Source organism: Micromys minutus, assembly GCF_963924665.1.
Source record: "Micromys minutus genome assembly, chromosome: 19".
In the NCBI taxonomy this organism is placed as follows: domain Eukaryota; kingdom Metazoa; phylum Chordata; class Mammalia; order Rodentia; family Muridae; genus Micromys; species Micromys minutus.
In genome coordinates, this window is record NC_137954.1 from 35888419 (window position 1) to 35904770 (window position 16352).

At 52.7% G+C, this 16352-nt stretch overlaps 2 protein-coding genes across 3 annotated transcripts in view; one reads left to right on the forward strand and one right to left on the reverse strand.

Moving 5' to 3' along the window:
• Positions 1 to 1457: 1457 nt before the first annotated feature.
• On the forward strand, positions 1458 to 6416 carry SNORC (secondary ossification center associated regulator of chondrocyte maturation). Its single transcript, XM_080932855.1, has 3 exons — positions 1458 to 1587; positions 5954 to 6136; positions 6259 to 6416. Exons 1-3 carry the CDS (start codon positions 1515 to 1517, stop codon positions 6366 to 6368), a joined length of 366 nt encoding a protein of 121 aa, XP_080788981.1. The 5' UTR covers positions 1458 to 1514; the 3' UTR covers positions 6369 to 6416.
• Positions 6417 to 8224: 1808 nt separating this feature from the next.
• NGEF (neuronal guanine nucleotide exchange factor) overlaps positions 8225 to 16352 on the reverse strand; it is a gene marked incomplete at its 5' end in the record, with an annotated part of 64444 nt that continues 56316 nt past the window's right edge. For both annotated transcript variants that reach the window (XM_080933051.1, XM_080933052.1), the window contains 7 exons: positions 8225 to 8606; positions 9965 to 10069; positions 10709 to 10788; positions 11583 to 11738; positions 12104 to 12267; positions 13469 to 13558; positions 15188 to 15262. In XM_080933051.1, the coding sequence (XP_080789177.1) occupies positions 8416 to 8606; positions 9965 to 10069; positions 10709 to 10788; positions 11583 to 11738; positions 12104 to 12267; positions 13469 to 13558; positions 15188 to 15262 (861 nt within the window). In that variant the 3' untranslated portion in view covers positions 8225 to 8415. The remainder of the gene's footprint in view (positions 8607 to 9964; positions 10070 to 10708; positions 10789 to 11582; positions 11739 to 12103; positions 12268 to 13468; positions 13559 to 15187; positions 15263 to 16352) is intronic.

The following is a 16352-nucleotide window of genomic DNA, read 5'->3' on the forward strand; positions in this document are numbered from 1 at the left end:
GGAAGATACCTGCTATAGTCTCTGACTTCCATAGGCATGTGCACAAGGTGTGTGTGTCCACATACATGTGAACATATGTGTCTGGATAGATAGATGGATAGTTAGGCAGATTTGTCTGTTAAGGTAAGTGTTCGTGAGGCCATGAAGCAACTGGAACCTCAAACTGTTGTAAACAGATGCTCTGTAGTGATCTCTGACACACTCTTAGGACAATGTATGTTCCAGCAGCAGAAGCAAAGATGCCGATCGGTAGGGTACAGCTGGAGAGGAGCCCTGCTTGCATGTCGGCCATGGTTTTGGTTGATGGGGGTAGAGTTTACACACATGTACATGGACACAAAAGCTCACTGACCTATAACCAAGATTTCTGTACATCATTTATGATCTATCTGGGTATGAAGTGCCACCCCAAAAGGCTCATGCCAGCTGGTGGCACTATTGAGAAATGACAGAGGAGCAGGACAGCAGAGGGAAAAAAGCCCTTGATTGGGAGTTTTGTTTGGAAAACTGAAGCAGCAGGGTCTCAGGGGCTTGAAAGTGGGGGCAGAGGGAAGAGACCTTGGGAACATACAGGATAAGCACACCTTGGGGCCAGGTGTGTGTGTGAAGTCCATCTGTGGTGTGGGCAGAGGCCGAGGAGGTCAGTGTGCTTAGTCATGAGTGGAGGCTCAGCAGCTGCCTCCACAGACATGTTGGGAAGGCAGTGAGCTGACTCTGGGCCTAGCCTAGGCTAAAAGGCAAAACTGAGTCTCAGGATTAGTGGAGAGTGCCTACAAGAAAAAGAGAGCCAGGGAGAAAGAATTGTGCATTCCAGGACTTTCCTGGAGCAGCCGAGGGGCTTTCACAGAAAATGCCTCACAGCAAGTAACTTTAATAAGTGCTCAAACCAGCGAGAGCTCAAGTGGGTGGCAGCTGAGCAGTCTCCCATGCTCGCTGCTCAAGAGTCCTGGGCACAGTGGCTCAAGGCATTTGTTGTGTTCAAGGTGCCTGGGTGAGGCGTCAGTCTTGGGAAGCTGGGAAAGTTTGTGTTTGTACTTCCACTGGCCCAGGAATACATGTGGGAGGTGTGTATTGCGTGTGTGTGTGTGTGTGTGTGTGTGTGTGTGTGTGTGTGTGTGTGTGAGAGAGAGAGAGAGAGAGAGAGAGAGAGAGAGAGAGAGAGAGAGAGAGAGAGAGAGAGGAGGGAGGGAGGGAGGGAGAGAGAAGGAGGGAGAAAAAGGAGGGAGCAGGGCAGAGACAGAGAGGAAAAGAACACCTCTGTGTGTGTGTGTGTGTGTGTGTGTGTGTGTGTGTGTGTGCGTGCGTGCGTGCGTGCGCACGCGCATGAGTGTGTGTGTGTGTGTGTGTGTGTGTGTGTGAGTGCGCATGCATGTGTGAGGGGCGGGCACGGTGTCCCAGGAGGACAGAGTTTGCATTGATGAAAACCCTTCCCAGCTCTTTGAAGCCTCTTTCCTGCTGCTGAGCCCAGCCGCCTAGTCCTCCGTGTCCCATAACACTGCTCACTCACTGCCAGGATGGCATCTTGTCTGGCCCTGTGCATGGCTCTGCTGCTCGTCTCTGGGGTCCTGGCCCCTGCGGTGCTCACAGGTAAGGGGCGCAGGCCCTTAGCTCTGCTGCTACCAACTTTTCAGGACAATTACCTCTGGGACCAGATCCTCCAGTACCTATGGGGCACAAGCCTCACACAAGGTGGGATGCCCAGTTGCGGTGATTCTGGGGGACTCCTACGGTGCTGGCCGGTAACAACTGAATAAGATGATGTATCTGGTGACTGTTTGCAGCAGGATGGGTGGCCACTGAGAGAGACCTGGGTATCAGAGCCTAGGACATTTGGTTGTCTGACGTTCTTGGGATAATAATACTTTGCCGCTAGAACATCTGGAGGCTTCAGGATCTGGGAGGCAGGAAGGCTCATCAGATAAAGGGGCAATAGGCTAAGAGGTCACAGACCCTCTGGGTGGAAAACCCAGAAACTTGTGATTCCTTTAAATTCAGCAAATTCTTTCCTGCTGGCTTACGACCTAGGTGCCGACCCCATAGAGAGAAATATTTCTCAGAGTCCTTTGCAGAATAGTGAGGACACTGGACTGAGCCCTCGGTGGATGCTCTGGGGTCTGAAAAAAAGACTACATGGCAGGCCACTCCACTTCAGAGCAGGGTTATAGGCACAGATAGGCTTTGCCTACAAGAAAATAAATCTGCAGTTGTTTGGTAGTCTGCAGAAAGGTAACCTGCCTCAGGGTCCACTGGTTGTCTCACAACTGCAACCTGAACTTTAGAAGTGTCTGTGTGTCTACAAAGGAAAGAAGTCACCTCTGTTGTAGAAGCATAGCCCAGGAACTTGCAGCCACACCCCAGGAGGCACCAGTTATGGTGATGGTAGTTGGCAGTTCCATTTCCCCTCAACACCCTAGGAAGCAGCTTAAGACTTGGCTCTGGCTTGCCTGTCTCATACCTCTTTTGGCTATTTCCTAATCTGCAGAAGGTGACACCCACTACCCTGCCTCCCTCACAGGGGAATGCTAAGACCTCACCAGGTCTCAACGCAGGCTCTGGGGATTGCCAAGCACCCAGTCAACACTCAGTGTTTAGAGTTTGAGCAGAGTTCCCAAACCCTCAGCTAAGCCCGAATTGATCTTTGTGAGAACCATCACTTCCCACATGTTGGGACACACCCAGCTCCTGGGATGGGGGCAGTGCCCAGTGCTGTATCCTGAAGTACCCCCTGATGTCGGGAGGTATTTTCCATCGCCTAGGACTCAGAGCTGAGACCCATACCGCTTCCTGCCACAGTGAGGTTGTTGCCTGGCAGGGCCCTGCAGCTTGTGCCTTCCTAGTGGCTCCTGTCCAGGTTCCTGCTCCCTCTTCCAACCCAAGCTTCTAGTCAGATTGTGCATATACAACGTTAGTGGGTGGGCTTTCTGCTCCCATGAAGCTTTGGGAATAGCCAAGACCTCACCTGACCTCACCTCTCTCTTTTTCCATGGGTCCCTTCTCCCCCAAGAACAGGCCCACCTTGAGTTTGTGGGTTTCTGGTTGTTCTGGAAGTCGGGAGATAGGAAGCTTCTCAGAACTAGTGGACCCACAGGTCTGCGTGGGTGTGTATAAGGTTCGTGGCCCTGTCTCTCCTGGGTTGCAGTCCTGTAGCAGGAAAGAGGAGACGGAGTACTCCAGGGGTTGAGGCACGGGCCAGCCTGCCACCTTTCCTGCCTCAGCTGGTGGTCACAGCCACCGAGGTAGGGGAGCAGGCCAGGTTGAGTGGGCGGGAGGCCAGGGTGGGATGAAAAGCCTCTTCATGGCTGTACAAAGGCTGTCTGTGAGCATGGGCGTCTGGCCTGGGGGCCTGTGGTCAGACCAACCGTTGAACAAACTTATTTACCAAAAGGCCAAGCAGCTCAGGGTGGTGGGGCTAAGGGGACAACCTGGGGTATCCAAGCTTGTGACACTGACACCATGGTCCCCTCTGCCAGAGCAGAAACCTGTGACCTTGTTCACTCTCATGGTATTTGGTTCTCCTTGTGGCCAAGGTGGACAGAACAGAAATCTCCTGCCATGTCTGCCTTCTCTGTCATCACTTGCTGTCACTTAGCCTCTGTTCTCCACGCTCTGCTCCCAGAGCCCCTGTACAGGCCTCCCAGGCCTCCTCCCCAGCCTCACCCCTCTCCTGCTGGAACATCGGCCTAGAGTTCCCGGCTTCACCGGATGACTTGGAGGGAGCTGGTTTGCTGCTCTTTCTTAAGGTTCTAAGTTCAGAGAACATGGATTACATAGGGAAACAAGATAACACCTTGGTTACGGCCCACAGGTGACCCCTTCCTTGGTGGGTTGGGGCAAACTCAGTCCCTGGCCGGGAAGTAGGCACCACTTAGGCTGGCTAGTCCTGGCACTCAAAAGCCTTGGTCGGCCTCCCTGGCCAGATGCCTGGCACTGGAGCTGAGTGAGCTTCGGCCAATAGAGGTGGGATAGGGAGGGGCCAGCCTGCTTGTCTATTTTGGGTGTGTCCTGAAGAGACAAGCAGTCTGTGAAGCTCAGACCTCAGGGCTTGTTGAATGGCAGGCATGCTTGGGGTTTTTCCTCTGTCCAGCCTTGGGAGCCGGACACTAGATTGCTTGAGGCCTGAGGTCCTTCACCTGGGTTTTCAGGCTGTGAGCACTGTCTTCTAACCAGGTCAGATTGGCCTCCTCACCACGCATTCATTCTTCATGCTTACAGGGGGTTGGCCCAGGCGCCACATTGAGAGGGAGGCCTCCTGAGGTGGGAGACAAAGGTCTTTGGGGGCCTTTTGCCAATCTTCTCCAAAAAGGAGGTCTAGTTTGGGGAAGCCCTGGGGCACATGACAGTCCCTGCCTACAAGTTGAGTCTCAGGTCTGGCCCAGGCTTGTGAGAGACTTTAGGATAGAGCCTAAACTCTAATCTTAGGCCTACCAAAATCTTATGGTGAAAAGATTTCAAAAACAAAACACTGTAAAATTATCTACTGAACTCTGGCGTAGCTTTTACCTGATCACCAGTTACCAATATTTGCGACATAGCTCCCTGGCCCCAAATGCAGAAGCAGTGCAAAATTGAGATCATCATTTGGCCTCTGTTGTTAAGAACAAGGACACTCTCTTTCCCAGCCAGAATGTGGCTTCAAACTGGAACAGGAACCCCAGCACTGTACTTACCAGCCTTACCCCAAGTCTCTGACAGGGCAGAGGACCCCTCCCTTCCTGGTCCGGAACAAATCTTCTCAGTTCTTTCCTTTTTTTTTTTTTTTTTTGAAGGGCTTGGTTATTTTGAGTCTGACCAGAGTAGTCAGGCTTTGGCTGTGTGTCCTGTTTGCCCTGGGGGATGGTGGAGACCAGGAGCAGGAACACTCCAGTCCCTTGGGTCTATCCCGAGCAGTTCTTATTCTGAGCCTGTCCACAGAGGGACAGAGGTCCCTAGGGAGACAGAGCCATCACCAGCCTGTCTAGGACTTTGGGTCACCCCACCATGGTTGTCTCCGCTTAACCTGAGCCTTGAGCTTCTTTTCTCTGATCCCCCCCACACAGGCAGCTAGAATCGATGAGACAGAAGAGTGAGTTATCCACTGGGCCTCTGTAAGGAACCTGCTTGGGGCTGAGTGCCCCGGATCACTTCCCTTTCCAGGTGAAATCAAGGCTTGAGCAGGGACCAGCTGAGATGCCTGACAATCAGGCTAAGAGGATCTTGGAGCCTGAGACCAGGTGGTCTCGAACTTGTCTTGGGGAAAGACATTGGGCCAGTGCGTGGGGCTCTGGGCTTCACGGGCTGGGCTTCTTATAGTGGTGTGTGTTTAGAGGGAGGGAGGGCTTCGGCAGGGGGAAACATCAGGCCATGTGACTCAGCCATCCTGTGTTTCCTGTCTTTTTCCTTCACTCTGGGTACCCCAAACCATGCCCCAGAGGCCAAGGGCTGTTGAAGAAAGGTAGTTCAGGGTGTGCAGGCTGAGACGGATGGAGTATGGGAAGTCACCTTTGCTGGCTACCTCCCCTTCATCTGTTCCCCCACTTCCTGAATGCAGCAGTATGCTGTCTTGGGTTGAGGGAGGGGCCACTAGAGGCCCAGGGTTGGCCTCCTGATCAGAGGCTGTGGTGGGCTTCTCATGGCCTTTGCCTGAGTAGTGGTACTGTCGAAGGTCCTTGACTCTCAGCTTTTGCCCCAGGTATGGCTGAACACTATCTGCCCTGGAGGACAGAGCAATCCCCATTTTGCAACCATTTCTGGCTCTCCGCCCTTATCAATCTGTCTTCACATGGCTTCAATGCTCAACAGGTGTTTGGGGTCACATTCAGGATGCTTTCCCAGACTTAGGAGAGAATTTCCCAGCTGGGTGCCTCACCTTGTAGAATGTGGGAGCTGGTGTAGGACATCCCTTAGTTGATCAGGTAGGAGGAGTTGGCATCCCATCCCTAGACCTGGGCTCCACTGTTTATTTTTGACTTTGCAGCAGAGGGTCCCCAGGAGCCTGATCCCACCCTGTGGAATGACCCTATTGAATTGCCCTCGGGTGAAGGTCCCCTGGAGAGCACTAGCCACAACCAGGAATTTGCAGTCTCTGGCCCTCCATTCCCCACCTCTGCTCCAGCACCAGAGGACAGCACCCCTCCGGCAAGGGTGGACCAGGATGGAGGTAGGGCCTAGGCAGAGCAGGGAAAGGGGAGGGAGGAGGATGAGAGGGAAGGAAGGTTTGAAGGGCCAGGCCTGGGCTGGATTGGGAGGGGGAGGAGTAACATCGGTCTCTGTCCTCCACAGGATCGCTTGGGCCCGGCGCCATTGCAGCCATCGTGATCGCCGCCCTGCTGGCCACCTGCGTGGTGCTGGCACTCGTGGTCGTCGCGCTAAGGAAGTTTTCCGCTTCTTGAAGCCAATAAAAGAGCCGCACAGGCCCGCCCGCCCGCGGCGACTCTGCATCTTGTGCTCTCTCTCCTTTGTCCCCTCCGTGTCCCCACGTGTGCGAGCCCGTGTGCAGATGCAGCCGCGTGCAAATCTGGACGGGGGCGTATTGCTGGGCCACACCGCGTGCTTGGGGTCGTGGGTGGAAAGCTCCAGGCAGGCAACATGTGTACGCGTGGCCACGTGCATGTGTTGCGCCCCTAGTGGATGGAGGGCGCAAGAGCGCAGGTGTCTGCTAAGTACCACTTGCTGTGCCCTTGCTGCAGTGCGCCTGAGCCCCTCCATCCCCCGCGCCCGGCTGCGACTCCCCAAGCACTTCTGCCTAGTGTGACTGGGGGAGGAGAAGGGAGCTGGAGAGCTTGGCTCAGGTTCACAGATTCCTAGAGAACCCTAGGAGGACCAGTCTCTGGAGGGCTGATATTGAATGGAGTTGTAAACAGTTTTGACCTTGAGTTGGGCAGGAGGGGCCATATCCTAATTCAGAACCCCAATCCTTGTGTCTTCACCCTTCCTCCCAGGGGTCAGAATTTTCCTGACTCCAACCATCCATACTCCTGGGGGCTGTTCTTCCTTACCAGCTGACCCAGAAGTTTGGGAACACCCTGGGATAGAATGGGAGAGGGTTGGGATGGCTGGGTAAGCCAAGGTAAAAGCTGTGACCCTCTGGTTGCAATGTGGCAACTTGTCATAATCCTACCAGGAATGCTTGAGGGACTGCAGCCTCAACATCTCCAAGAGCCCGGCTATGATCTGTGGGAAGATACTATAAAGTCCAGTAACCTCAATAGGCCTGTTCCGGGCCAGGCATGGCAGTACACGCCCACAGTGCCAGTACTTAGGAGGCTGAGGTGGGACTGGAGGTTTAAGGCCAACCTGGGCTCTACTGGAAGATGGTCTCAAGAAACAAAACAAACAAAAGGCCTGTTCTGATGTGGAACATCTGGCAGATGCCCAGTGACCTGGACACTTTCCTGGGACAGAGTGGAGTGGATACTCTGGGATAGAAACAGATAAACAAGGGTGCCTGTGCAGGCAGGCCTGGGTGGGGACAGCAGCTCCCTAAGGAACCAGCTGACAGGAACATGAGTCCCTCCATAAGCAGAGGCCCAAATCCATTCCCATCCTAAATCCAGATGTTGGTGGCTCTCTCAGAAAGTGCCTGCAGCCCCTTCTTGGGAAAAGGCCTCTCCTATTGGCCTGAAAGACTGCTCCTCCCTCCAAGCCCCAACCAAAAGCCTGGTTGCTCTGCGCATCAGGGCAATAACGAACAGGTCTCTACCTCTTGTTTTATACAGGATGCTTCATTTAATGCAGCCAAAAAAAAAATGGTATTTGCTTTTCTCAAAACCATGACCATAAAGGATGCAGTGACCAATTCATTCTGCAAAACACCTGGGCTCCTTTAGGGACCAGGAGACACACTCGACATCAAGCCCTTCAAGGAACTAGAGGTGGCATGAACCCTCAGCTGAGCTCTGGGAGGCTTGGCCGTGCAAAACAGGCTGGCAGAGGCACGGGGACGGGCAGGCAGAGTCAGCACTGCTCACCAGGTGCCCCTGGGCAGGGGTGGCCATCGGTGTACCTGGTAGACTCTTAACGGCTTCCAATGTAGGAAAGGACTCGTGCAGTTCAGGGGATCCCAACAGTGGTTACCTTCCACCTGCCTGCTGCCAGGGACCCTTGTGTGGGTCTTTTCTAGTCCCTGGATGGTGTCTGGAGCATGCCTGCCCTCTCCTACCTCTGAGAGGCTGGAGGAGGTGGTGTAATACTGACCAAGTACTTAGCCTTTCGCCAGTGTGTAAGCAAGCAAGTGGCCAGGATACTAGAGCTTCCAGTGTATGGGCAGGGAAAGAACAGGCCCGAGCCACTCCTGCTGCCTGGGAAGGCACTGGCGTTCTTTCCCAAGACCCTCTGAATCTTTCGGGGCATCTCTGCTGGGCCTGTTCCCCATCCCTGCCCACACCCCTCCTTCAGGCTGGTGCCTGAGCTGGGGGTGGGGGGGTAGGTGTGTGTGGCTCATTGACGATTCCGGCTGCCCAACTTCCTGCGGTCCTTATTCTGGCTGCGCTGAGGATCCTCCATCTTATGCACTCGGAAACACTCCTTGAGGTTCTGGGAGCGGATCTTGGGGTTCAGGATCTCCTCTGTCATGGAACTGGGGAACCAGCCTCTCTCCTGGTCATGCAGCCGCTCACCAAAGATCCACCCTGCACAGAAGTTAGTAGGGTCAGGGGCTCTACAGGGGTGGGGAGGCAAGGCTTGGGGTTCCTCTTAGCTAGGGTTCCCCTCTGTATGGGGGAGCAAGGATTGAGCCATTCTCAGGAGTTCAGCATTTCTCAAGGGCAGTGGCTTGGCACTCTACCTAAGCTTAGGTTGCCCCTACTGGGTGCTACAAAGCACATGGAGTGTAAAGAACCGGGCTGCAGGCTCTCCCATGAGTGGGAGCCTATTCTGAACCTTCTCAGGCTGCCCCATACCAGGCCAGGAGACTTGAAGGGTCACTCCTAAAAGAGGCATTTAAGGGTCCAATGTAGGAGATAGCTGACCACTGAGTCAGCGAATTTAGACAGGGAGCTCATCCTCTCTTGGGCACATTCTCTCAGAATCTCACCTGGAGAGCCAAGTGGTTGCTGTGGGGCGGCCACTATAAATTGGGATACCCCGAGACCCTCAAGTGCCCTGATCTCTTTTCTCTGTTGTCTTACCTCTCTTAGAGGTCTTTGCTAGGCTTTTTGAGTAGGGTCCCTACCCAGTGTTCTTCAGGATACCTTAGGAGGGGTATAAGGTAATATACTGTGTTGTAAAAAGGGCAGGACGGACCCTGGACCCACAGAGGGATTCTGTGAAGATCCCATGGCTTTCTAACCAGGACTCAAGACAAAGGGGAGAAAAGGAGGGGCCTTTGTTCTCAGGTATTTCGACTGTCTCTGTTGTGACACATCAGGTTATCACATCGTGCCCAGCCCACCATAACAGTTCAGGGGCTCCCCCTGCCTTTGCCTCCCGAATGGTGGAATTACACATGTGTGCCATCATACCCAGCTACTCCTGCGATTTTGATCAGGAATAGTTCATACGCAAAAGTGGACATTACAGAACAAGAAAGGGGACTAGAGTTAAAACGGACAGGGGCTATAAAAAAAATCCCAGTTGAAGCTAGTTCTGCCTGCCAGCCACAGGGTGGGCAGAAACAGAGCTTCTTGGCCTGGTGGTCACAGACATCCCCAGAAGCTGGGGGTCAACAGGCTGGGGTCAAGGTCAAGCTCCCTCCTAGGGTAGGCCACAGCCAAAGCTGGGAAGGAGACGGAACCATCTGCTAGGCCTGCTGTGAGAGAAAAGAGCCTCGCAGCTCACAGGAATGGAAGAAGGCTCCATTCAGAAGTCTGAAAAAAGGCCAATGAATACTGGGCCCAGTGCTCAGACAGAGTGTCCTAGGTAGTATCAGCATCAGCAAGGATGAAGGGCTCTGCCTGCCTACCTACTAACTGCAGCATCTAGCTCTACATCTAGGCTATAGTCCTTTCTCCATGGCTGGCCAAGATGGATAGTCCCCTGAGGGCCTCACCATCCTCAGTCTTCTCCAGGATGTTCAGGATATCTGCCAGTTCCAGCGTCAGCTCATCAGGCTGCTGGGCCACATATGGGTGGACACATTGGACCTGAGGACAGTCTGCAGGAGGGAAAGAGAGTGGTTAGGTGTGTCCCTATCATGGGTTCCACCCTGGTCCACAACCAGGCGGTGGTGCCAAGGACAATTCTGCCAGCAGCAGGTTAGCTGAATCCTATCTAAAACAGGACCTGGGCCTGCACAGCAGTAAGAAAGGCTCCCTCTGAGAGGGAGCAGGTCACACCCCAGGAGGCTGCAGTAGACTACCAGGAATTAGGGAAAGGGAGGAAGGGATTCACTAGCCAAGATGGGGCTCTCAGCCTAGAAGAAAAGAGAAACCTCTTGTTCTTAGATGTGACCTGTGAGTAGTTTGGGGTGAGGACAAGCCAGCAGGCTGGGACAGTAACCTCTTCATAAGGCAGACTCATGTTTCTTTGGGGGCTTCTGTGAGTTATAGACAACTGGAAAACCCAAAAGAACACTGGAATTTGGGTCCAGGATTCTTCGACCTGACTCTTAAGACTCTGGGACTTCCATTTCTTTTTTACCTATACAGTGTAGCGGGGTACTAAGCTCCTGCTTAATGCCAGGGTAAACTTCTGTAGGGGAGAAGTACATTCCCACTGCTGCCAAAGAACCCTGAGGCCCAGTAAGTCCTAGACAAAGCCAACCTGGAGCCTTCTTTCCAAGTCATGGACTTACCCAACAGCCGAGATGTGAAGGATACAAACTTGGTCCTCCTGTTGGGGGCCAGTGAAGTCATCCAACGCTTCATCTCACTCCTGCATAGGAAGGGAACAGACGGTGGCCAACTGCAGAGCCAACAAACTCTGCCCGATGGTGTGAACTTAGGCCTCCAGTCCAGCTACATTCTAAGCCTGGCTCTTGATAACACCAGGACAGCTCAATTCACTGTTTAACTCAGTGCACAGGGTGCCCCTCCTCTTTTCCCACAGGCCAGAGGGTTGAAGTCTGACAGTGTGTGGAACCGGCCACGAGGTCCTGCAAACTGCTAGCTCTCAAAGGTGTATTACTGTGAAGCCTCAGTCTCTCAGCTGTGGCAAAGCTGGGAAAGTTGACATCATTTCCTGTTAATCCCTGTGAAGCCTGGGGCTTCAGCAGGGGAAGGGACAACTAACTCCTAGTAGGGTGTGGTAAGGGGCAGCTGAGCACCGAGTAGGGAGAGAAGGCTGACTGGGAAGACCAGGAGAAAGTCAGGGCTCTGTGGTCCACAAAGCAATTCCTACTGTCATATGTATTCCCCAACTGCTCAGACATAGGAGAATAAAGGACTTGAGGACACACAAAGTGAACAAAGTTGGGAGGAGGGGGAGAGTAGCGCACTGGCTTATCAGCTGCAAGTATCTGTTTAACAAGATGGACTTGCTCTTCTTGCACACGAGAGCCATCCATGCCATCTATACCCCAGCAGGAAGAGCCTACAAAAGCCTCTACCAGAGTCCCTGTAGGGAGGAGTCATGGCGAGAAATGAGATGTGCATTGAGCCCTGTTTTACCTATGGAAAAGATAAGCCTATGAATGGCGCTGGATGTGGCTCACGGGATTGGACACTTACTGGGAGGATGCCTTCAGCATATAGGTGGCCTCCCGGTCATCTGCATTTTCCAGCAGCCGCAGGATGAACACATTAGCCAGTGTCTGGCCCTGGTCCTCCAGCTCCTCCACTCGCAGCAGTCCCCTCGGGGCTGAATCAAACACCTGGTACTTGTCTCTGGGGAACAAGGAGGGCAGGGTGGACTTGTCGGTCTCAGAACCCGTCAGCTGGCTGGAGGAATCAGCAGATGGCTCTAGCCATTCTTTACCTCCCCTGGGAAAACCTCAGCATGCCTGTCCCCTGCTCCTTAGAAGGGCTCCCATCCTGGGTTGTGGCAGAACAGTGGCCACTTTATTGAGCTCAATGTCAGACATTGTGCAGGCTTCCCACATTTGCAGGAGGGAAACAGGTTCAATCAAGGAGACTCCATTGCGGCCCAAAACTGAGCAAGAGCAGAGCAGGCCTTTGAAAACCTGACCCTAAAGCCACTGTGGTCACACTTAGGCCAGGCCCTCTCCAGTACCCGTCAGTGCCAGGCTCACCCAGGGATCTGCCGGCAGATCACCAGCAGGTCATTGAAGAGGAAGAGGTAAATTTCTCGGAAGAGCTTCTTGGTCCGCAGGGTGCGGGAGGTCTTGGGGCCGGACATCTGCTGCAGCTCACCCTGCTTCAGCAGCCACCGGGAGTGGGAGATGATAGGCACCGACTGTGGGGGAGGGGAGGCCGTCAGGCGGCAGCCCCTAGGACCCTTCTGAGGGTCCTACCAATGCCACACCTGGAGTCAAGCGGTGAGACAGTGTGCAAGGACTGTGTGGGGCCATCACACTCCCTGCCACGGGCCCTGCAGCAGAACAGCAGCAGGGGTAAGTTTTCACATGAATATGTGTCCTTTGTGTGTGTGTGGGGGGGGGTGCATGTGTGCACATGTGCTGCTGTGCATGTGTACTGTGTCTTTCTCTGTGTGTTGTGCTTTCTGTGTACCTATACTTGAGCTTCTGTGCTTGTGCCTGTGTTTTGGTATTTCCATGTGTATTGGTGTCTGTGTGAATGTGTATGTGTGTGCCCGTGTCTGCCTGTGTGTGCATGTGTGTTTGTGTGTGTGCATGTGTGTATGTATGTGTGCATGCATCTGTGTGTGCATGTTTGTGTGTATGTGTGTCTCTGTGTGTGCATGTTTGTATGTGTGTATGTACATGTGTGTATGTGTGTGTGCATGTGTATATGTGTGTCTATGTGTGTGCTTGTTTGTATGTGTGTGTGTGTGTGTGTGTGCACGTGCATATGTGCATGTATGTGTGTATATGATCATCATCCCATCAGGCTCAGATTGCTTGCTTTGCCCTAAGGGATCGAGTTTACAGAAGAAAGGAAATAATGGTGCCACACAGGATAAGAAGCTCAGGACTGAGGGGCAAGGTGTTTTCCAGGATTGCTGGGCACTCTGCAGTCAGCCCGGAGGGCACGACTCCAGATGGTATCAGACGATCCCTCCCATCCTCCAGCTGGACTCAGCTCCCATACTCTGACCTCTGGGACCCTATCAGTTTTGCTCATGCTAGATCAGTTCTCTCCTGAGCTACGTGAACAGCTCTCTAGGGCTCTCAGTAGGCACCGTGTGCCAATATCTAAGTTGCCAGAAATCCAGAAAAAGGAAGTGGTTTGCAAATCCCTCAGCACTGAAGAGTCCCTTGAACAGTCTCTAGCCCCATACAGTGACTGTTCAGGATTATCCAGGTAGCAACAGTGCCATATGCATACAGGTGGGCCCACAGCTCCCAGAAGGTAAACCAGGGCAGAGTGCATGATGTCTGCCTTGCACTGCTGGGGAGGGTCACGGGGGTGCAGGCTGGACCACCTATGCCTCTGGGTAGGGTGGGCACGGGCTGACCCAGATCTTGCAGACTCACCTTGATCTTGAACTCCATCTTCTTCTGAATGCTGATCATCTGTTCTGTACGGCTCATCTTCCGGACACCCTCATTGCATGCCTTTACCACCTGGCACAGGGAGGACTTGTCAGGCCAGCCTGCCAGGATGTGCCCAGTTACCACTGAGACCAGTTTGTTCAGCAGCTGACACTGACTGACTAGCCTCAGGTTGGCAGGAACTCTTTCCCTACCACACTCTGGAACTAGGTAAGGATGCTCTGTGTGGTCCAGAGCAGTGGCTCTCAACCTGTAGGTCGAGACCTCTTTGGGATTGAATGACCTTATCACAGGGGTTTGCATCTGCTATGAACCTATATTACAACTCATTACAGTAACAACATTACAGTTCTGAAGCAACAAGATAGTAATTGTATGGTTGGGGGTCACCACAACATGAAGAACTGTATTAAAGGATTGCAGCATTAGGAAGGCTGAAAACTTTGGGTCTAGAAGATGATTTATCTCCTTGTCTTTGACTTCTCAGCTTGATTAGGAATTCACGTTGACCTCTCACTCCCTGGGGATGCACAGGTTCCCCACTTTCCTGGAAGGCATCCAGAAACCAACAAGTCATTAACGCTACATTCCCCCGGGCCTCCATCTCCAAGATCAGAGCCTTAAATGTCGCGTGGGGTCTAGGACAGAGCCTGGCCTGGTAGAGGTGCTTCATCAGTGTTAGTAAGTGCAGAGCAGGAAGACGCAGGCGAGGCTGTTTCTTGCAGCGCAGCTTAGAATGAGAAAATCTGCCACTAATTTCAGTTGTCCATTAAGTAGCACCGATGGAAGAAACACAATATATCCATGTACCCGAGGGCTCTGAATCACATACTCTGAATCACTGAAGAGCAAAGGCTGTGCTTTAGATGCGGTCTCTAAACAGTATGGTGGTAAACACTGTGTGTGTGTGTGTGTGTGTGTGTGTGTGTGTGACATCTTTGCTATCTTCATTTTGCTTATGCTCATTTCTGAATGTTCTTGTATTTGATCATTGATTACATTTATGAATGAGAATAAACCCCTTTTTTTTAAAAAAAAAAGCAAGCAAGATACACAAGGTATCTCTTTCATCAAAAGAATAGGAGAGAAAAAAGCAGAGAAGAGCTTAAAATAAAAAACACACCAGGCCCCTGTCCCACCTCTGAGACAGCCTTCTGACAGGCCCCTGGCAGGCCAGAGATCACCAGATCCAACCAGAGTGCGGCTGCCCAGTAGGGCCTAGAAAAAAAGTCATATGGCTCATTGGTGGGGGCCAAGTGCCCAAAACAGCACTTGGCAGGCACACAAGGCTCAAGAAAGCTGCTGATGCCTACAGACAACCCACGGAATGTCATCTAGGAGGACCAGGAGTTGGGGACACTCCTAGGCAGGGTTCCGGGTCAGGGGGTACAATATAAGCTGGACCCTGGAGGATGGGGTTGGAACAATGGCTACACCAGAGCTATGTTGGTGAAGAGTGCTAGGCAAGTACTTCCATATGCAGCCTGGGCACACGAACAGGGGTAGGGTATTGCGGAGGAGGCTCTGACAAAGCCACATCAGGTACTAATTCTCTTCCCTCAGTGACTCTTCTGGATTGCAAAAGTAAATCTCAGAACAAATAAGCAGAATGCTAAGAGGAAGGACAGTGACAGAGGTCAGTAGGGACAGCGATCTAGAGGAGACTTGGCTCTCTGGGACACACCGGTACAAACAACTCACCATTTCTAGCTCCTTGTGGGCATCCAAGGCGGTGCCTTCACGCTCAGACCTTTCCTCCACTCTCTTCAGGATGTTCTGAAGGCAAGATGGAGCTGCATTACCCCACTCTTCCCCCTCCCTCCCTGACAGTGGTCATCATCTCTCCGATGCAGCTTTAAAGATGGAACACACACAGCCCTTCACTGAATGGACAGAGGGCATGAGGCCCTCAGCCAGGCCAGGGGTGGATGCCTTGGCCCAGCATGCTAATGGGAAGCCCAGGACTCAGTAGTACGGGTCCCGAGGGTCCTAAGATACCCCATGCCAATGCAGAGCCACACACAGGCTCCTCAAGAGCAAAACACAGAGGCAGTGCAAAGCTGCAAGGGACCCTGGTCACTCGGACATGGCTAAGGGCTTGCTAGCTCTGTCCCCCAGTGAGGCATAGTGTTTACATAGTACACCAGATCCCTCCCTTCCTTCTGGAGTGGTCATTGGAGACAGAGTCATTATGGTCCTGGGGACTTTGTGGACGAACTGATCTTTTTCCTGTAAAATGTCTTTTCTCTGACCCTTCAGTTTTCTTCAGTTCACAGCTAACTTTGCTTCTCTCACTCTCAGGCTGCATATAACTCTATCTACTTTTGCACTGGCTGGTTTTGTGTGTCAACTTGACACAAGCTGGTGTTATCTCAGAGAAAGGAGCCTCAGTGGAGGAAATGTCTCGATGAGATCCAGCTGTAAGGCATTTTCTCAACTAATGATCAAGGGGGAGGAGCCCAGCCCATTGTGGGTGGTGCCATCCCTGGGCTGGTAGACCTGGGTTCTATAAGAAAGCAGCTGAGCAAGCCAGGGGGAGCAAGCCAGTAAGTAACATCCCTCCATGGCTTCTGCATCAGCTCCTGCTTCCTGACCTGCTTGAGTTTCAGTCCTGACTTCCTCTGGTGATGAACAGCGATGTGGAAGTATAAGCTTGCTTCTTGGTCCTGATGTCTGTGCAGGAATAGGAACCCTAAGACAACTTTTCTCTTCCCCTGCTCCCACTCTCTGTAGCTCCCACAGTGAATATCAACCATCTCAGGTGAGGATGGAATCTGAGACATTCCTGCCCATCATGCATTATGAGCTCAGTGCTGGCCCTGCTCCTATGAATCTTCTTTCCCCAGGACTTTTGAGCATTCACTTT